The 21,660-nt window shown below is 39.2% G+C and overlaps 2 protein-coding genes across 3 annotated transcripts in view; one reads left to right on the forward strand and one right to left on the reverse strand.

The window, feature by feature from the left end:
• STARD3NL (STARD3 N-terminal like) overlaps nucleotides 1-5,674 on the forward strand; it is a 53,488-nt gene extending 47,814 nt beyond the window's left edge. The window contains exons 8-9 of one of the 2 annotated variants that reach the window (XM_022593030.3): nucleotides 361-436; nucleotides 1,654-5,673. In XM_022593030.3, coding sequence (XP_022448738.1) covers nucleotides 361-419 — 59 coding nt within the window. In that variant the 3' untranslated portion in view covers nucleotides 420-436; nucleotides 1,654-5,673. Of the gene's footprint in view, nucleotides 1-360; nucleotides 437-1,653 lie in introns of both variants that reach the window. The other variant, XM_022593031.3, reaches the window with a different exon arrangement.
• Nucleotides 5,675-11,480: 5,806 nt separating this feature from the next.
• Nucleotides 11,481-21,660, reverse strand: part of TARP (TCR gamma alternate reading frame protein) — a 28,704-nt gene continuing 18,524 nt past the window's right edge. The window contains exons 4-6 of the mRNA XM_089917832.1: nucleotides 17,420-17,845; nucleotides 13,571-13,606; nucleotides 11,481-12,035 (exon numbers count right to left, since the gene is read on the reverse strand). Coding sequence (XP_089773958.1) covers nucleotides 11,893-12,035; nucleotides 13,571-13,606; nucleotides 17,420-17,845 — 605 coding nt within the window. The 3' untranslated portion in view covers nucleotides 11,481-11,892. The remainder of the gene's footprint in view (nucleotides 12,036-13,570; nucleotides 13,607-17,419; nucleotides 17,846-21,660) is intronic.

Consider the following 21,660-nt stretch of genomic DNA (forward strand, 5'->3'; position numbering starts at 1 on the left):
AGATTAAATTATTAATACCCAAAGATACTTGCACTAGAAAAACAGGTAAGCTTTTCAGCAAAGAAGCACAAGAGGAGGAGCAGTGCATGATAGTTCTTGGTCCATATGAATATTTTTAGGACATACGTGAAATCCATTTTGACAGATCGGTGCTTGCGATAGGTCCTATTTGAAAGGTTTTCCTCCTACAAGATATAAAGTAAAACTATTTTACAGTTTTGTTAACTTGAATCTCCTGTGGCTTAAACATATGTATCCCTCATTTAAAATTTTATGCTCGTAGATTATAATTTTCAAGAAATCATTTGTTACTGTAATCGAATGCGGTACTTTTTCTCCTTCCCCTTCCCTACCATCTAGGATCTGAAAATGAAGCTGAAGAAAAGCAGGACAGTGAAAAACCACTTTTAGAACTATGAGTAAGACTTTTAACAAAGTAAGTCTTCGAAAAGGAAACTGTAATAATGAAGTGGTTAAATACGGAGCCTTTTCTTTGAGTAGATTCAAAGTAAAATTCAAAGATTATGTGTGTGATTATACATTATACATGTACTAAGTACATGAATTTGTCAGGCACATTTTATCATGTAAAATCTCTTAACCTTTTCTAGGTATGAATTTGCGAAGGATGAGAAATACCTCAGAGTCCCAAATTTCTAAATAAGGACGACTTAGTTCCTTTTTGTTTATGTAGCCAGAATGTCTCCGTGTCAGACTTTGTTTAATTACAAACCCTAACTTCTGAGGGCGGCGAGGGCAGCAGTCCTGGGAGGCTGGTACTGTCATTGTCTCCACTTACGCGGAGGCGGGTGAGACTGAGGGTGAGTGACTGGTCCAAGGTCGCACAGCTGGCAGGGGCAGAGCCGGGACTCAGGCGTTCCATGTGGTACCAGGATCTCCTCTGGTCCCGCACCGGATGGACGTTTCTGGAGCTTCTGAGATGACACATGGGGTCCAGTCACAGCAGTCGGGCCCGATGTACCTCCAGGTCAGGGCACGTTGTTCATTCCCTTCAAATCATCAAAGGAAACATTTCAACCTCAGAAATATGAGCAAATAAACATACAGGCAATTATAGAAGCAGCAACCCTGCTTAATTATTTAACCACAGAAGGGAAAAGAGAGTAGATTTTAAAAGTTCCCATCACAAGAAAAAAAAATAATCCATAACTATGTATAGTGAGGGATGTTAATAGACTTACTGTGATGATTTCACAATGTATACAAATATAGAATCATTAGGTAGTGTAACTTAAACTAATAAAATGTTATATGTCAATTATATCTCAACTTAAAAAAATAATGAAATAAAATTAAAAATTTTATTTAAAAAAATAAAAGGCAGCCAGAGGCGGCCAGAGTCGCAGCAAACGGAGGCCCCGCCCTGCATCAGTGGTACCCAGCATGCTCCGGCCCCTTTTTCTACAACAGTCTTCAGACATAGGACAAAAATATGAGCATGTGAATAAGGACGTCCTTTTCTAAAATGCTTTAAAATAAATTCTTGGGTGGCCTCACGCATGGTCTTTCAAGTGTCTGTAACACAGCCTATCTTTAGTATGTAGACTTTGTTGTAAATACATAGAGCAAAATGTAGCATTTTGCCTTTTTACACTACATCTCAAATATTTCTGTGTTCTCTCTTTTTCTAAGTGTGAAAAACCTTCACTGAACGTCACCAGAGGGAAAAAAGCACTGAAACTGGGGGTCTCCCTTTTGAAGGTTGAAATGGTGACATCCACTGCTGACGTTACTGAATGGCTAATAAAGAATTTATTGATTGTAATACCTCACAGACATGGTACCATCTCCACATATATTTAATCACCTGCCCGTGGCTGGTAAGATAATGTCATGATCCATCCTGTATTCAGTGAGACTTGAGTCTGATCTGTCAAAGAATAGTTGCAGAAAGTCTTGTGCTGTGTTCCTGATCAAAAGACTTCTTAATATATTGGAATAACACTTTTTTAGTATGCAAAATATCTTTTTATTTTGACTTGCAGAATGGAGTTTTTTTGTTTCATGTCTTGGATTTCTTTTGTCTTTCTTTTTTAACTCCCTACATTTCCCTTGTGTTTTTTTAACTCATGCACATGCACTATTTGTACAATTTTAAAAGGTAATAAAATCCAACATATCAAAATGATCGGTTTTATTTTTCCTGTTTTGCATTATGTATTTGGCCTAAAGTGTTGGAATTACGAAAGGGGAACATGAGGGATTGCGAATACATGTAAAAAGTCACCAGAAATTGAATCGTTCTCTCAGAAGTATGATTTAAAATAGTCTGATTACTCTTCTTTGAACCCACTGTATGAAATCATTTTCCCTTGTGTTTAGCTAGTTTGAATTAAAATGAGCTCAATTATATTGTGAGCTATTTTTGTTAAACAGGAATATTCAACGCAATGCTTCATGGGAAGGCAGCATGTCTATCAGTTTTCTTTCATTATTCATTGTGTCATTCAAGAAATACTGAACTGTGTATGATGGAAATGGTGTTGGTTTGGATGGAAACTGACCATTTATGCAGATCAGATCAACTCCATCCATGCTTGGTCTAAGAATGGGCCACAGGACCGAAGTGCAGCTGGAGGCTCCCTGGGAGGCCGGGGCCTAACCAGGGGGAGCTTCATCCATGGAGAAAGGGGGAGGGAGAGCTCCAGGGTCTGGCTTTGGACTAAAGCCTCAAGAATTCAGTGGTGTCATCACAACGAGAACATCCTGTCTCGGGAGTGGACCCCCATCTACACCATGACCACTAATGTGACCTGTGTGCCTTTATGCTGAGAAGGAGCTCTCCCCAACACACTGGGTTGGACCAGTAGGATGTGGCCAGTCCTCCTAGATGAGCAAGGTCCCCCCAGATGTTGGCTCTCAGAGCAGAGACCAGGAAGAATGAAGGATGTGACTTGAATGTGCTGTAAGGTCAGACTGTGAGAGCTAAAGCATTGAGCTTAGCCATAGAGCCATGCTTCCTTCTGGGACTGGACGGATGGAGTCCAGGGCTTGGACCCCTGCTGGGTGGGGTGGAGATGGGACACCTGCTGTCCATGCTCACGTTGCTGAGCAGCCCTTGGCTCATTCACCCATCACACTCTTATCTGATGTTAGTGCTTCTATTAAGCCTTGCTCAGGATGACTCTGAAGTCATTTTGTCCCATTCGGGGGACTTATGTGACTCAGTATATGACACTCAATTGCATGGGTGAGATCAGGGCCTCCATATCTCTGTTCTTGTGAGGGAAAAAGCACATCACATCTGTTCATGCGACTGGGTTTAGGGGATCGAGTCTTATGTCACCCTGTCTACACAGAAAATGAAACCAAGAAGTACCAGCCTCGGTAAATCACAGATCATGGAAGAGCATGGGTGGTTGGTGGAATGTCAGGGATTATCTTAGTGCTGCAAGGAGTCCTGTCTGCTCTTTCCTCCAGAACAGAGTCCTGAGCGTGGACAGAGAAGCAGCATCTGAATATTCTGGGCATAAGTTTCCCAACTCACATAGGAGCTAATTGGAGGAACTGCATACAGAAATAATGGGGAACCCTAAGCCACAGCCTAGAGTATGTTTGATAGCAATTACGTGCCTGTGTAAAACGATGTTTTCTTTCCATTAGCTGTGACTCTTTGAAAGTGAGCAAAGTTGGTTGTGGTTTAACTGTTCTTATTTCCTTGTGACACCCCATCTACCCCTTGCACAGTCCCAACCAGCAGGGGCCGGTTTGACTTTGAGCATTTTCCACGAATCAACCACATTCGACAGAGCACACGAACAAAAGAAGCCTGAGAACCAGCCACACCAGCGCCCTCCTGCCACTCACGCTGTCACCCTCACCACCACCGCCCTCCCGTCTCTGCATCTCCCAGGCCAGGGCAGCCCAGGGCGAGTTGGGAAAGGAAGTTGCTGAGAAGCTGGAAACCGCAGGAGGCCCTGCGGTGAAATCAGCCACACAGAACTTTCAGAGATTTGCAGTTTTTCCATCTTGCCTTTCTATGCTTTCCCGACGCAGAAATAGCTCCCAAACTCCAAGAGGAGGGCCAGGTACTTGGGCTAAAGAGATCTGCTCTAATATCTAATTTAGATAGTCTCAACCAAGGAGACTATCTAAATTAGATTTCATCTTTCTTGTATCTGGTTGCTCTTGTTTTGTTTCCAAATGGGAGCCTCTATTTGGTTTTCAAAAGAACTAGTTTCACGGAAGCTGAAGTGAATTGTAAGCACAGAAACAAACAAAAAAACAGCTTCCCAATTTTAAAGGAGACAAGGTTTTAATTCTAATGCATAAAAAGGATTTTTACTTTAAAAGGATCAGAGAAAATAGAAAAATATACAATCACTTATTTTTTCACCCACCTACCATGCAGTGAACATTTTGTTTTGTGTGTGCCTGTAGAAATACACAGACACACATATAAGTGAGCATCATACTTGTTACTATTACCACCCAATAGAAAAAAGTGATCAAAGGACTGAACAAATATTGCACAGGAAAGGAAATACGAATAGACTTTATATAAAGAGATGCTTATCCTCACTCACAGAAAGAGAAAAACAAAAGCACAATGAGATACATGAGATACTGTTTTTCACCTGTCAGATCAGCAGAATCCTGACCTTTGACTGCACTCTCCCAGCGTTCACCTACATTGTGGTACAGATGCAGGATGGTGCTGTGTCCATAATAGGCAAGTTGGCCATAGCTGTCAAAATGACCAATATGCACGGTCAAAATGACATAAAACACTATTATAATTTCAGCATCTTTTGTAATAGCAAAAGAGTGGAAATAAGCCAATGACATATCACGGGGGCACTGATTTTCGTAAAGTATTGTAATTCACTAGTGAAATATCACACAGCTGTCCATGTGTCCCCAGAGACTGACATGAAAAGAGCTCTAGGTTGTACAAGTGAGAAGAGAGGTGCAGAAGAATGTATATTGTTTACTACCTTTGTGTATGAAGCAGGAAATTAGAATACGTATACACGCATATACATATATGTTTCATTTATTTATTTATTTTGTATGTTCATTTGCATTTGCTAAATAAAAACTGGACGTGTGCAGAGGAAACAGAAGTGTGACCTGTAAGAGGTAGGGACGTAGATAACAGTGGTTGAAGCAAGGTTTCTTAATGCAATTTCTGGAGTGTTTTTTGATTGATTTGGAACCATGTGGTGGTATAATCTAACAATTTTACTGGAGTTTGCTAGGCATATTAGTTTTTCAACACTTCCTGACTAATTCTCCATTTCTTTAAATAATGTACATTGTTTTGGAAGATGCATAGTAGTCTGTCATATGATGTCCTTTAGTTTATTTCCGTAGTTTCGAATTGGGCATTTGGGTTACTTTGGGCTGCTGTAAGTGGTGCTACATTTGATGGACATCTGAGCACATAAATCTCAGTACATACATTTTGTTTCCTTAGGAAATTGATGCGTGGACGGTAAGATCACTTTCCAGGTGAAGCACGTTGTACACTTGTGTAATGGGCTCTGCGATGACTCCTTTCTGCCTGAGATCTGAGCTGGCAGTACTGGGACTGTTTCAGTCACTTGCTGCCTCAACCCGGCTGCACATCAGAGTTACTGAAGGGGGCTTTTTAAAGTCTGATGCCTGGGCTGTTATGAAGTCTGGGCCTTAGTGATTCTTCTTTCCTCCCTCCCTCCCTCTCTCACCCTCCCTCCCTCCTTCCCTCCCTCTCTTCCTTCCATTTATTTTGAGTTATAATTAACATTCCATGGGTTCCCAAGAAGACAGCAACTGTTATAATGGATAAAGCAGTAGGGCTTAAGTCATGCAGACCTGGCCCATGCGAACTATGGCACTGCTCCGTATTAACTTGGGGTATATCAGTGAAATGAGTGTCATACCTGATCTGTGTTTTAGTGAGAGCATCAAACATGAAGCAAGCAAACTGCCCAGCAGAATTCCTGATGCTCACTAAGTGGTAGGTACTTGCTATTATTCAAAGAAAACAAACGAAAGCAAACATACAAAAAGTAGCCTAAGAGACCATTACAGAGACCATGCACTTACCCAGACTAGTTTTCATGGCTAACAGAAATGTTGAATTTCTAGCTTTTTGGCTGAATTATACCAGCTTGGTGTAGTATTTCTAGTTATCTCTTTTTACTCAGAATTTCTAATTGACAATTATATATGACTTTGAATAAATAAAATGGGAAATCCTGTATTACTTAATCATGGCCTGCTAGATTGACAGGAAGCCTTCAAAAACTGAAGTCTATGAGGGAAAGAATTCCAAAACAGTAAAGAGAATTCGTAATGGGAAAAACTTTGAGAATTGCTGCCTTGAAGTTTCCCTTTTGTATACTTGAGAAGTGTATGATGTACTCTAGTTCTATAAAAACAACTGACACATGAGCGTTCTAATGTGGAATTGTATCCATCTTTGCCTAACTTTTCCATTTCGCACCTGCAGATGCAGCCTGCTGTCGTGGTATATATTTTATCCAACCAAGTGTCATGGACTTTAGTCACAGAGGTTCTATCAGTGGTTGGCAAGTCAGTGTATAAAAGTCTTCCCGGCATGAAAAATTTGGGGGCAGGTTGGCTTCTGACCCTTCAATTGCACGCACAGCCTAGGAGCAAGGAGAGGAAACATGGACAAGGAAGGAAATTTTCCTGTTTTAACCGAAAGTAAATGTAACCTGTTTCTATGATAGCAGCAACTAATGTAGAAGGTAAGAGCAGAGCTCCAGTAGCCAGGCTGCTTGGGTTCAAATCCCAGGTCTGTTTCTTATTAGCTGTTTTCACTCTAGGGACCCTCCTTAACCCTCTGTGCCTCAGTTTCTCCATCTATAGAACAGCGATAATTGCACGTGTCTTGTGAGAGTTAAATAAGTTAACAGGCACTTAGACCAGTACCAGAAAGCCTTTGCTATTATTACTTCATTGGGTTATTAATCATTGAATTTGTACATTGCCATAGAAATCTGAAGTGACTTAATTTGAACACTTTCTTCTAAAGATGGGTAAACTTAGGCAACGTGACATGGTCAAGGAGAAATGACACAGCTGGTTATAACAGACCAGGAAGTGGAGGCTCTAACGATGGGATGTGAGGTAGAACCTCTGGTCCAGGGTTCCTCCCCCAATACCACATTGCAGCCACGCTGTAGTGGAAAAGGACTGGACCAAAACGATGTATGCCTTCCTCCCACCTCAGAAATGCTCCTGGACATATAAGAGGCTTCCACAGGGAGATTCTGAGGATCTCAGGGCCCGTTGAGTCTAGGGGAGGAGCTGTGGTGTCAGGATGCTCAGAGCACCATCCAGTGTCCTGCTCTGCCTGAGAATCTCAGTCCAATTCATTACACCCCCCAAAAGAGCAGTTACAAATCTAGACACACTCACAGAGTAAGGCAGGATTTCCATGATGTGGACAATAAAGGGAACAGCTATGGTGATTCCAGAGTACGTACATGGGGAGAAGACAGGTGCACCCACAAGTCCTTTAGAACATTCTCACCAACTCCTTGAAGGATGTCTTTAGTCAAGAAGCAGTGCGTGTTTCATTTTGCTGTGGCTTGTTCTGTTTTTGTTTTTCCCAGTAGAAAGTGAGTCAAGGACAAGCCATAAGATCCTAGGAAACAAAATATGATCTCTGAGTTCAGAGAGCCCTGGCTGTAACTGACTATTACTTACAAAATAGTGACCAGGAGCAGAATACTTAATCTCTCCAATCTGTAAACTGTGGCTATAACTGTACCCTCCCCCAAGGGCTCTTAGACGATGAATGGGATTCCTGGGGAATTGTTAAAACCGAGTCCCTGATCCATCCACACCCACCCTGTCTGCAGGGAAATGAGATTAGAGATGATCCTCGGTGTGTCTGCGTGTGTATGTGTGGAATCTACTGTTTTTACAGTAGAGCTACTGACAGTAGATGCTAATGTTGTCGAGGATGTGCATGGACCAAACATTATTAACTCATCTAATCCTCACGCTCCAGGAGACGGCGCTGTAACTTCATTACACTCATGAGGAAATGACAGCACTGAGTTCAGATCGCTGCCTGAGATCACACAGAAATGTACTAATAAAGACCCAGGGCTCTGTCACTTGAACTTGAATTCATCAACCAGGTCAGAAAAAAAATTCCTCCTCCAACTCCAGTCAATACTTATTAGTAAAAGAATGTAGGATGGCTTTGTAGTTAAGTATTATTTTCAAAGCAATGAATTGTCTGGCTCTACATTAAGAATTTAATTACACTCTACATCTGTACTTGTAAGAGTTGCCAGATTTCTCTTGGCAAACCAGCAACCACATTAGCACTTAACCTTTTCTTAAAGGAAAGGAAATGTACTTAGAAGTGACTAGGATTCCAAAATGTTAGTTAGAATCAGCAGGGAATTAAATTTGTATATGCTCTTTATGTGACAACCTACTGCTGAATTGCTGAAGAGCTGAATCAGCTTGCTACCCATTGGTAGCTTTTAGAAGTTTCTCTCCTTAGGGCTTTTCCACCATGAATCACTAGAGAAAGCCCCTGTCCTGTTGCCCCAGTATTGTGACAGGAGAAAGCCCCTCGGAAGCATCAGGAGGCATCAAACAAGAAAGTTGTGCATGGTGTGAGACAAGGATGCGATTTCATTTTGTTTTCCTTATGGGTAACCAGTTACCTCAGCAGCATTCAGTGAATGATTGATCCTTTCCCCACTGATTTCCTCCATTGCCATCCCTGTTTTGTGTAGGACTTTATATGAATTGATCTCCGTTCTCTTCACCTTTTTCCCCCTGTTTATCCTTGTACCATACCACTCTGTCTAAATTATGTAGTTCTATAATAAATCTTGATACATTGAAGGGCCATTCACCACCCCACCCACACTTACCTTATTTATATTCTCCAGGACTCTCTTGGCTACTTTTGGCCCCTTTCTCTTCCATCTAAAATTTAGAAACAGCTTGTAAAATTCCACAAAATACGTTTTGTGTTTTCATTGGACGTGTACAGGATCCGCAGATAATTTTGGAGAGATCTGACATCTTAAAAACATTAACTATGCCCTTCCCAAAACATGGTATTTCTTTACTTATTTCATTCTTCTTTAATGTCTTTCACTAAAATTTTATAATTTTCTTCAAAAGGTTCCACATTAAATTTAGACTTAATTCTAGATTTTGTAGATAGGTGAAAGACTTAGGTAGATAGAGAGATGATAGATAGATACATAGATAGATGCTAGTTAGATACAAAGAATTACTATGTCACATTTTTGAATTTCATTTTCTATTTTCTGCAAATATGTGTAAATGCAAATTACTTCTATATATCAATTTGATATCCAACATCTTTGTTATGTTCTTATTAATTCTAATCATTTCCTATTGTTTATTTTGGAATTTCTTGTAAACAGTCATATGATCTATGGATAGTGAATTGTGATAGATTTGGTTCTTCCTTTCCAACTTTTTTGTCATTTATTTACTTTTCTTCTGTTGTAATACTTGCCCAGCTGATTTTGCTTAGTATTTGCCTAGTAGATCTTTTTTTTTTTTTGCGGTACGCGGGCCCCTCACCGCTGTGGCCTCTCCCACTGCGGAGCACAGGCTCTGGACGCGCAGGCCCAGCGGCCACGGCCCACAGGCCCAGCCACTCCACGGCACGTGGGATCCTCCCGGACCGGGGCATGAACCCACGTCCCCTGCACCGGCAGGCGGACTCCCAACCACTGCGCCACCAGGGAAACCCTGCCTAGTAGATCTTTTTCCACCCAAATGCCTTTACATTTTGATTGTGTCATATACAAGCAATATATTGTTGGATTCTGTTTTTTATATAATCTATTACTTTTGAAATGCTTACTGAGTTATTTGGATTCATTACTACGAGGTTATTTTGTGATTTATGTTTTCTCTTTCCTCTCTGTTTTCTTACCTTTTTTATTATTAATTTTCCCCATTCTATTTTTCTCCTCTCTTGCTTTTTCTCTTTAGTGGTTGCCCTAAAGAGCTTCAATAAGGGAATTTTACTCAACACAATGTAAAGTTAAATCAATATAAAAGCAAAGCCTTAGAACAGATCATTTCTCTCTTGATTATAATTGAGATATTATTTTCCTTTATATAGTAATTGTTTATTTAGATTAACATTCATGCCATATTTTTGGCTTATAATTTCTTGCATCTCAGGTGCCTCCATTTGAGATCACTTTTTCTTTCTTTTTTTTTTTTTTTGAAATACTTATCTTAGAAATTCCTTAATCTATAAGTTAATATATTTTCCTTTGTCCTGGAGAGGTAGGCTTAGAGGATAATGAATTTTAAGTTGACAGCAGTTCTCTCACAGAAAGTTGAAGCTATTGTTTAATTATCTTCTGTTTTATATTGCTGCTGTTGAGAGGTCAGGTTTTAATCTGATTTTTGCCATTTGTAAGCAATTTCTCTCTTTTCTCTGGCTGCTTTTAAAATCATGTTTTTGTCTTTGGTCCTACAGTTTTACAGCAACTTGGCTAAGTATATCTTGCTTTTTATTTATCCCATTTGAGATTGATTAGACTTCCTGAAACTGAGGATTCATGCCATACAACAATTCTGGAAAATACTTAGCCATTATCTCTTTAAATATTGTCTTTCCTCCATTCTTCGTGTTCTTTTCTTCCAGAAGTCCATTTGTAAGTATGTCAGATATTTTCTTTCTTTCCTCCTTTTTTCTAATCATATAGATATACATATTTATATATTTTCTACATGTTATATGTGAGATCTATCTATCTATCTATCTATCTGTGTGTGCATGTAATTTATTCATTTTTAGATTCTAGCTTATAAATTTTTTCTACAGTGCATGACTTGTTTAACAATTAAGTTTCCAGTTTACTGTATTTTTCAATTGAGTTTAGTTGAAAATTTTGTCCGATCATTTTGATAGTCTCTTGCTCTTGTTCTTATTCTTTAATTATATTTATAACAGCCTCTCTTATTTATTAAAAAAAAAAAAGACCCAGGGTTCAAACTCAGGCCCTGTGGGGTCAGAATCTGTGTGCTTCACCCCCCGCCCAGTGCCCCTCTGGTGTCGGTGCAGTTCTCATGGGGTTAATGTGAGGATCAGGAGTCAGTGCCTGTGAGACACTAGTACAGATCTGAGCACACACAGTGCAGGTCACGCTGGCTGTTATACTGTCATCACAGGAACGTCCCAAACCAATGAGTCTGAATCCGGTGACCTTTGAAAGTGAAGGAACCCGGGCACCTTCGTTTGGCGGTGGGTGCCGTTGGAGCCAGTGCCCCAAAGAAAGGACTATGATCAGCACCTCAGGGAAAGACTCAGAAATGCGGTGTGACCATTATTACAACCAGCACTGGATTTGATAGCTCGGTTGTCATGCTGTTCCTTACCTTAGTTAGATTTCATGAGATTAAAATACACAGACAAAAGTGGACTTTTGATTTGTTTTTTTATTTTTCATATCTCTTATGAAAATCAAAGGACAGGATTCAAGTGGCAAAGCTGGTGGCCCCAGGGTGGGTGGCATGGAGGGTGGGGGCCGTGGTTTGGGTGGAGGCACTGAGGGAGGAGAGGGGAGCTGCCCGCTGTGTGCCCTCAGGAGGCACGAGGACTCGGGGGCAGGAGGACCTGAGGAGGTTGTGGGGACAGTGGTGGGAGAGGCTCCCCTGGGCCAGCCCTGGGCCCTGCCCCTGAGTAATGGTAGAATTCCCTGTTATGGAGTCAAACTGTCTGCTTGCCCAGTGGTTTGAAAAGCCCTTACACAATAATGGCACACAGAAGAATACACATGTGAGCTGAAATAACCCAAACCCAGAAAGGAAGCCCAGCTAGATCCTCAGCAGACACTTTTAGAGACAAGAGATGATGAAGGAAAGGTGACCCCTTTGTGGTGCCCTCTGTCACGAGCTCTTCCCGTGGCCGCAGACGGCTGTTCTTCTATACACACAGAAGGAGATGATGAAAAAGTAGACCAAGCTCTTGAGGAGGAGAAGGAGGTAGGTGTAGCAGGCACAGGTGTTCGTGAGCTGCAGCTGCAGGGAATCTAGGAGAAGACATCTTGGTTAGTTTCACTTGTTCTTTTGAGAGGCTAAAACACAGTGATGGGGGAACGCATCACAGTTAGAAGTATCAATGAGATTCGTATGAGGGGTACAAATCAGGGAAATCTGCTGGTGCTCACAGTGGGGTGGTTGGGGGCTTAGTAAAGAGAACATTGCACAAAGTGGAATAAACATTTTAATCCAAATTCTCTGAAACTTTAGGATCTCATGCCTCAGTCACCTGTATTTTCTTTAACATCTCTCACGGTGGCTAGGATGTTATTAGGTAATGACACTTCCTCTCCTATCAAGTTTTCGAAGACATATATGATGTGAAGAAATAATTAACAACAGTGATGACGGGCCTGACTTGGCTACTGAATGGACCACAAGGCTGAGTCCGTTCCTGGGGAAATTTCCCTCTTCCACGCTTCATCTTCATAGAGTCAGAATTCCAGAATCACCAGCACTTGGTGTGGAAAGGGATCTCAGGAGGTGATGTGCTCAGAACTCACTGCCCTCAGTCAGCTCAGGTGTTAGGTGAGTTCCAGGCCCCCTGATAGGGGGAACGAAAGAAGGATCAGCAGGGCCAGAGCCAGTGCTTCTAAATTCACTTAGAACCTTCATGTAGGGAGAAAGGGCCACCAACTAGTACTGATTCTGTGCTAGCTAAATGGATACCCTATTCCACATATGTGACCTTATGTCTGCAATAACTGAGTAGGGTGTAATTGTTCCCTATTGGTGGATGATGACTGTATTGCTCAGAAAATGTAAGGAATTTACCCATATTCATGCAACTAGTAATGAAAGAACTGGGGTTAAAGTCCAGTCTCTGATAGCGGAAGCCCACGCTCTTACACCCCTGCCCACTCTGTCTCAGGGCTTTGACCTTGGGATTCTTGCTCTATATTTATACCTTAGAGGAGGGACAGAGAACTGAGTAAGCGCATGAACCATTGATTCAAATGGGTTGGGTTGAATCCGCAGATAGAGCTGTGTGGCTTTGTACAAGGGACTTAATTAATTGTAGCTCACTGCCCTCATCTGTAAAGTGAGGGGAAAATATTGTATCACCTCCTAGGAGTATTATAAGCAGTAAACAGGATATGTAGCCAAGACACAGCACAACACCTCGTGCATACGAAGCTCTCAGTTAGTGTCAGTTCATGTATTAGGTACTAGCAAGGGCTAAAACTTAAAAAAAAAATCTACAAACAACTTGATACCGCATTTCCCTAGTCATTAGAAACACAAGCCACACAAGTGGAGGAAATCCACTGTCGAAATAATTCAGAACCTATCACTGCACCTCCTAATTTAGAGTCACGTCACACCAAAACCAGCATTTACTGTGTTAAGGTGACTCCTAGGAAATGATGATAGATTTACTTAAACTGTCACTCAGTCTATTTCTGCAGCATCCAGACATTCTGGTTTTTCTACCTTAAACCAAGGAAGTTCAAAAGTTAAATTTATCCAGAGGAAAAAAATGTGCTGCAGCATGACATAAAGGAAAACCTAGACAAAAACTTACCACTTCCTTTTTTCACGCAGGCATGTGTAGTGACCTCTGCAAGAAATAAGAGCAAGTATTAGTGAATTGTTTATATCCATTATTTGACAGTGTGCATCTCTGTGTGTGTCTCTGGATAGACAGACTGATAGAATCTGCCGAGAGAGGAGAGAATCCTTAAAAATAAGATGCCTACAATCCGGGAGTAGATGGCCTGGTTCAATGTAATTCAGTAGATCTAGTGCATATACTGTTTTCTGTATCTGAGGATGTTCAAGTTTCTGAAGGGTACGTTTTTGTTTTTCTTTATTACAACTGGAGGGTAATATCCAAGACCATCTTGGTTTCCTTCTGTGTTTGCATCTCCTACACCCCGAAGTGATCAGGAAATACTGTCAAAAGACAAATCGACAGAAAAAGCAGCTGCTCTACATCTTCAGCGCCCACTGCTGACATGAAGGGATGCTCCCAAGATGGATGCATCCAATCCCAGAATCTACAGCAGAATCCATGTTTGAAGGAGTCTGGCTTAGGTAAATTTCCCATCAAAAAAAAAAAAAAGCAGTCAAACCTTTCCAGATCACACATACCCCCAGTATCCCCAACTCATGTGTGTGATTTTCTGCAGTTGTGGAGTTTGTGGACGTCAGGATAACAATATAAATGAGGCTAATAGCTAGTGAGTGATTATTACTGTGCCAGGTACTTGCTTAAATGCTTCATATGCATTATCTCCTTTAACTCCCCAGTGACACTGGAGTGAGTTGTATTTGGGGGTATTGCACGGTACAAAAGAGGAATAAAGATTAGAGGATAAGTCATATCAGTGATGACAGAGTGCATTCAAAGGATGGTCATGGGGGATTAAATGAGATAGAGTAGGTGGGAAGTACTTTGTAAAAAATAATCCATAGAAATACAGATAAATTAATCTATAGAGAGACAACATAATCCCACCATGGTGGACACTGAAAACATCTTCTTTTCCAGAGATCTTAATTATTCTTAACAAATGAAATATTTATTACGGGAGCTCAGCATTTCAGTTCAATTCTTTCCAGGATAGAGAGATAGACCAAATCATATTTCTAGTTAATATGAAAACCTGAGGTGAAAGTTGTATTTATCTACAATGGAAAAAAAAAAGGCAAACATTCATACAAAAACAAAATTTCTTTAAAAAAATAATAGACTGTTGGATGGAGGAAATCAGAGACACTGAGGTTGTTTGGTTTATCCTTTTTCTCCTACATTCATACAAAAACAAAATTTCTTAAAAAAAATAGTAGACTGTTGGATGGAGGAAATCAGAGACACAGAGGTTGTTGGGTTTATCCTTTTTCTCCTAGGTGTGTTTTTGTACATATGATATGGTTCTAGTTTATGATATGGTTCAGAGAGATCTTTAGTTGGTTTGCTCTAAAAAATGGCTTCAAGGTACAAGTATCCCCTATTTTTCAAAAGTTTACACCACTTTGCTTTTACGGAAGACCTACATTAGTACCTATTTTTGCTAACAGAAAGAAATCTGAAGAGGATTTTCACTTTTACGAGAAAAGGTTAAAAGCAAAAATAGCATTTAGTGTTTGTTTTGCAGCCAGCCATGATAGAGGCAGCGGGCGCTCCAGCAACAAGAACAGCATCGCCAAGGGACTACGCTCAGCATTTCAGCATCAAGCTGCCGTAGCTCTGAACTGTATCTGTGAGCATCTGTGCCTTATCTCCATTTACTTTGCGCATCTGTTAGCAAGATCTGTCTTAAGATGATTGCTTCTTCGCTTTATGCCTTTCATCTTAGGAAAGGTTTCATAGGAACAATCTACTTTCAGGTAGAGGGTAAACCTGTGTAGACTTTGGGGTAAATCCCAAGAAGTTAAATGTTAGTACACTCATGTTAGATGTTAAAATATACTTAAGAACTGACTTTAATATGTCTTAAAAACCTCTTTCTTTTCCTTTCAGCGAATTTATTTATTATAAGATAAATAAAAATCACTTATCACCATGCATTGATTGAGGTAAAAACAATAGCATAAAAAGTTTTCACCATAAAATTTGTGTGAATATCCTAAGTTCTCTTTCTCAATCAAGAACTTGGACCAGATTACTTTTATGAGCCTTCAGGATCACTTCACTGATTTGTGCTTCCATGTTATTTTTTATCTTTCATTAAGACAACAAAAACAACAACCAACAAAAACTTCTATGAAACAGCATTAGGAATTTAGTGTAGAATGACATTGACAGAAATGCCCTCATTTGCTATGTTGCACTGAGAAGCCCATGGAAGACATTTATTTCAGAAATGAAGTGCCAAGTAAAACACATTATGAACTGGAACTTCTCTCCTTTATGATCGTCATCACCATGGAACTTATCATTTTGTTTTTCCCTGATCACTAGCGAAATCAAAACCTAATGAGACCTTTAAGCCCAAGGTTATGTTAAACTTACACTTTGCGTATTTGCTTCCCCTCTGTTTCTTAGCTGTAGAAATAGAAAATTAGGGTTGTTTTTGTAATCTTACTCTAGTTAGTTTGAGAAAAGCATATCAATAAATATGATGAATGCATGAATAAATACATCAGTGTTATGGTTTGGAAAGCAAGCATTTTCACTGACGTTATTTTATTTGCTCTTCATCGCAGCCCCAGGACAAAGCCAAGGCAAGTGCTCGGATGTAATTTGATCATTGGATGAACTCATGATCTGAGAAGATAAAGACTTGCTTCAGAAATTCAGACTGCTACACACCAAAATCTCTGCACAGTTTTGTTTTATGCTTGGTTGCCACTGCTTAAAAAGTTTTCCTAACCACAGATAAAAGAAGTGATAACAAAATGGTTTCTTCTGATGGGCACTCTGGGTCCTTTGGTCTGTTAGGTGAACACTCAGGTCATTAAGTCCCGAGTCCAGTGAGTTAAAGGACCACTGCCAGGGCCAAGGTACAGCCAGCCCTCTGCCCACACTGTGTGGATATGCACAACATCTGCATCGAAGGGTCTCCTTTGGGACATCATGCCTGAATCATGAGAGACCCTGAGTGATTAGGAAAAGTGTATATTCTCTTTACTGTACTGCATCCTCCTGGGACAGTAATTCACCCGAGAGTGTTCATCCACACATCCCTCCAGGCCCGGCACGTGCTAGGGCCGCAAGAAAAGTTTCTTGAGAGGCGTTTACCAATGGCAAGAAATACATTCATTATGTAAAATGGGAGTAAGTCTGTACACTTTAGGCTCACCCAATCTTCAATTACAAAATTTTAGCTTAAGTGGTAGGTAAAACACAAACCTCAGAAACCTAAGACCATAATAAACATGCAGCAGTAATTATTCTACATTTTGTTGAGCCATGATCTGGCTTCCTCATACGAACACCATTTTGTCATTTAATAACTCATTATTTCTGGGTTATACTTTGAGTAAAGTAAGAGTGAAGTGAGAGGAACTCTGCTTGCTGAGTGGAACCTTCTTGAAAGATGTGTGATTGTTCTTATTTCCTGATCAAGTAAGGTCATCAAAAATGGAATCTCTCTTTGTGCATTTATTGTGTGCTAAATTGATAGGTACTTCGACATGCGTTGTTTCATTTAATCTATACAGCAACCCTAAAATACATCATTGTGACCTTTATATTTCAGATGATAAAACTGAGCTGAAAAAGCTTCAGTAAATTTTTTTCTTTTTTATGCTTCAAAGCCAATACAATTTTAATTTTGTGGGGAAATAGCAGGACATTTATGCTACCATTAAATGTGACAACATTTAACAATTTATATTTGTTTTTCATTAATGCTTGATCGTCAATGTGGGGTATTTTCTTTGAAAAAAGAATTATGGGAGGTTATGTTTCTTTATAATCACATACCTTTGTTAATTGAAGGGAAAAGAATCTCTTGATCAATTCCTCTTTTATTATTCTCAGTTGAAGGGAAAAGAATCTCTTGATCAATTCCTCTTTTATTATTCTCAATTGAAGGGAAAAGAATCTCTTGATCAATTCCTCTTTTATTATTCTGGTGTTTGACGATACATACGAGTTCATTATCCATTGACCTTTTAGTCACGGTCAGCCAGCTGAATTTCATGTATGTATCATTAGTCTTGATGATATTTCCCTGCTGGGATTCCAGAACTCTGTTGCCATTCTTTTCTTTCCAATAGACCTTAATGACATCAGGGAAAAACTTCTCGAGAAGGCAAAGATGTGTTCCAGCCTCATGGAGGTTTATTTCATCAATCGAAGGAAGAAATATAGTGGGCTTGGGAGACATGTCTACATCAAGGCTTCTATCTGTAGGGGATAATGGAATAGAATTGAAAAGAATTATTAGAGAAACATAAATATTGTGTGGTTTGGAACAACCTAGCTTATAGTAAAAGGCAGAAAAGCTTCCATTGAATTAGTTCTCATCATGGCCTTTCATCCACAGTAGATGTCTAGGTACTTATTATTGCTCTTATTTTCAATGGGAAGAGATGTTCAAGAGGTTATATAACCTGCCCAAAGTCACAGCTGTTCAGAAACAGAGGCTGGCTCGCACCTTGGCTTTGGTTCCTTCTCCACTTGCTAAGTTGGAATATGACTTAAAACTGCCCCATATCAATGCTTGGAACATTCAAGAACAAATTTATCTTCTTAAATCTCTTTTGTTCTATCATAGTGGAGCCTGTTTTAAGGGGGATGAGAGTGGGTGGTAGGGTTGGGGGAGAAGACCATGTAACTTTGATGGTCTCTCGACAGGTAAGAATCTTTAGTCACTTCTAAGCTATTTCCCTTTCCTATCCTGTGTTTTGTTAACACGCTCTCTTTGGCTGGTTAATACATTCTCATGTTCTGCATCTCTGTGGAACCTCATTCTTCATTTAACTGATTCTGGAATGCACCATATTTATCTTAATTCCTAAATAAATAAATGTCAGGAGGAGGTTATTTTAAAAACAATATACAGTTGCTTGTATTAATGGGACTCTACCTCCATCTGTATCTGACAATCTATCAAGTTGAATTTTGAGCTTCAAATGTGGGTCCCATGCTCAGTTCTGAAGTGAAGAAGTTCTCCTTGTTGATTTCTAATTTTGTACAACTTCTCAATGTCACATCTGAACCACTCCAGATTTTTGAGGAGGGCAATATTAAAGTTGCACCTCCAAAACACTGCCTTGAGTTTAGAAGTAAAACAGCAATACTTCCAATATTTCTGTTAAAAAATATTATTTTTAGAAATGCTTTTATATTTACCTTACCAACTAATGCACTTACAGAATTTTGTTCCACTTTAGAAAATGTTCATCTAGAACGCATTTTATTTTGGAATTTCATTTGAAGTTGAAGCATGACTAAAAAGGCACCATATTTTGACTTTTATTGTCTCCCCCCAAATTTGAGTCTACCCTGTTGGGCTGCTGAACTGTTTTCAAGCTCAAATATTTCTGTGTTTACGTCTGCTGAATAAAGAGTATATATAATTAGTGTAATGTTAAAAGTTATGTTTCCCGAGTTTTCTTGCAGACATAACGTCAAGATATGTACAAAACCATCACAGTTTGCAAAGGATGTCACTTGAATGCTGGAATGTTCTTGATTATACATTTATTGTTAATATAACAACTGAAATTATAAATGTTAGAACTCTTTCCAATTTGATCTTCAACTGAAACACTAATGCTTTACTGATATTGTCTTTTGACTAGTTTGGATTTAGTTTAATAATTCAATGGGCAATTTCTTAAAAGAACTGGATTTCTCCATTGAGCAGAAAAGGAAAAATATTCTTGAGAATTTCTGCCTTTGTAGCCAAGTTCCTGATTTTTATCATAAATCAGTAAGCAAACAATGTTGATTTTTTACTCATACTGTAAATATAGTTAGTTCACAGTGTGCTTATTTTAATTTTATACATCTCAATTTTAGCGCAAATAATATTTGATTGATTATAATAATGACACTAAAAATTTCTCCAACTGTATATGTACTTTGTTGATCTTGATTTACACGTTCTATTTTGTCTTGTCACATTTTTAATCAAATAACTAGTTACAGCCAATTTATATTTAAATAAGAATTTCAAATTTATGACATTTCTAACTACATTTAATTGATTTTACATATCGATCATTTTCTGTATGAATTTAATTTTTTTCCTTATAAACATGAGTATGAAACTCAAACTTATTGGCTATAAATTTTAGAGGCAATAAATATTGGTGTTGAGATAATAGCAATTGAGATAAAGGATTAAGATTTATTTTCTTGTTCTATGTGCCTAAAGTGTTCATAATCTATGTTTACAAACATAGAACAACAACAGAAATGAAAAACAGACACATTTTAATCTCATTTTTCTTGCTAAGTGAGGAAAAATTCTGCTAAAGAGAAAAAAGTATGTCTAACTTCAATCTTTTTGTGTGAGTGGACAGTAAAATAACTTTTCATTTGAGCAGTTAGAAGTGCAACTGTATTCACTGGAGAATATCTGTTCTGTTAATATTATAGGCTGCAAATAACTCTATACTGGACACAGTTCTCCTGGAATAAGTTGTAGATACACCTATCCAGCACCTATGATGAGTTAGCCAATGTGCAAAGTACTTTATTCACACTGTCTCATTCAATTCCAGCACAACCCTTGCTCGATACATACTGTTATCCCATTTGTTCACACTGTCTCATTCAATTCCAGCACAACCCCTGCTCGATACATACTGTTATCCCATTTATCTGTAATCTCAGATTAGGAAACTGAGGCCAGAGAATCATCTCCAAGTTCACATAAGCAGTAAGTGATGGACCTGGAGCTCCAGCTCAGCCTGATGCCAAAGCCCAGGCTCCTTGACAACACCCTTTCACCATCAGAAAAGTAATACGTCAACTCACAAAACTTACCTGTAATGGCAAACTTCAGCCTTGGGTCAAACATTTTCATAATAATTACATACGTATGAGCACTTTGTATAAGTCCACATGGACACAAAGCTAATTCCTATCACAGTATGTGCACAGTGTTATCTGTGCTGTCCTTTGCTATACAGATTTGTTTAAAACCACTTCTAAGGTTTCTACATTTAAATACCATCACAGCCCTGTTTTTTCTAAAGATTCTTAAGTATTACTCTAACTTCTTCTTCCCTCCCTCCAAAAACTTGAAAAAAATTGCATTCCTCTGATACCTACCTGTGACCACAAGTTTTGTCCCATCGCCGAAAATTTTTATGTATTAATTCCACAGTGATTCAACCCATATCAAAAACTTTAGACTAATTTAGCTTCTCTGATTTCTTCAAATCCTAGTGGAACTATAACAGCCTGCTATTCAAGAGACCAGGGCTCGGTTCCTGGTTCTTTTTGCTCTTAACAAGTTCTGTGTCTGAGCTAATCAGGTAAACTAAAGCCTTTATTTATTTGAAAACAATGATATTAATGTAAATCAGTTCATCATCCCTACCAGTGCTGAAGTGAGACCAAAATAAAACAAGATCTGAAGAGCAATTTGATTAAAAATGCTACAGAAATGAGATTATAATTATTATTATCATTATCATTTTATTAGCAATTTGTGATGATTGTGTGGTCCAATATGACATTTTAATCTCATGGGACCAAATCATGCCCTCACCACTAGAAATTCAGTATCTGGGGGTTGCAATTGGATCTGTGGCAATCAAGCAGGAAGACTGATTCCCTGGTTTGCTGTGCTCTGATATATCTGGAAGTTTCAAAGCCTTCATCATAGGAAATGTGTCTTTTACACACCCAATTAATAGGCAATATATCTTGTCTTATCCCCTGCATATCTATGGTTAAGAAAATCAAAGGGAACATTGGTTAAATATATGTAATCAGTATATGGGACTACTTAACTCACGTTGTCCAAAACAAATGGCTTTTCCCCAATCAACAGCATAATCTATTGGCATTCGAAGTTTTACCAGAAATTTCAGCCTCAATCTGACTTCTCTCCAGCTCATGCTCAGAGTTCAGCTTGCAACTCCTGGCAGTGGACCTTCAAGGCAGGATGACTAGAGAAATGGCAGGATGCCTGGTCCTCAAATCCTATTATTGTCACCTTGGATCACGAAAACTTGCCTGACGTTATCTGCTGCGGGTCA

Source organism: Delphinapterus leucas, chromosome 9, assembly GCF_059928025.1.
Source record: "Delphinapterus leucas isolate spDelLeu-1000000601 "Yukka" chromosome 9, BTC_Dleu_Yukka2, whole genome shotgun sequence".
Lineage (NCBI taxonomy): Eukaryota > Metazoa > Chordata > Mammalia > Artiodactyla > Monodontidae > Delphinapterus > Delphinapterus leucas.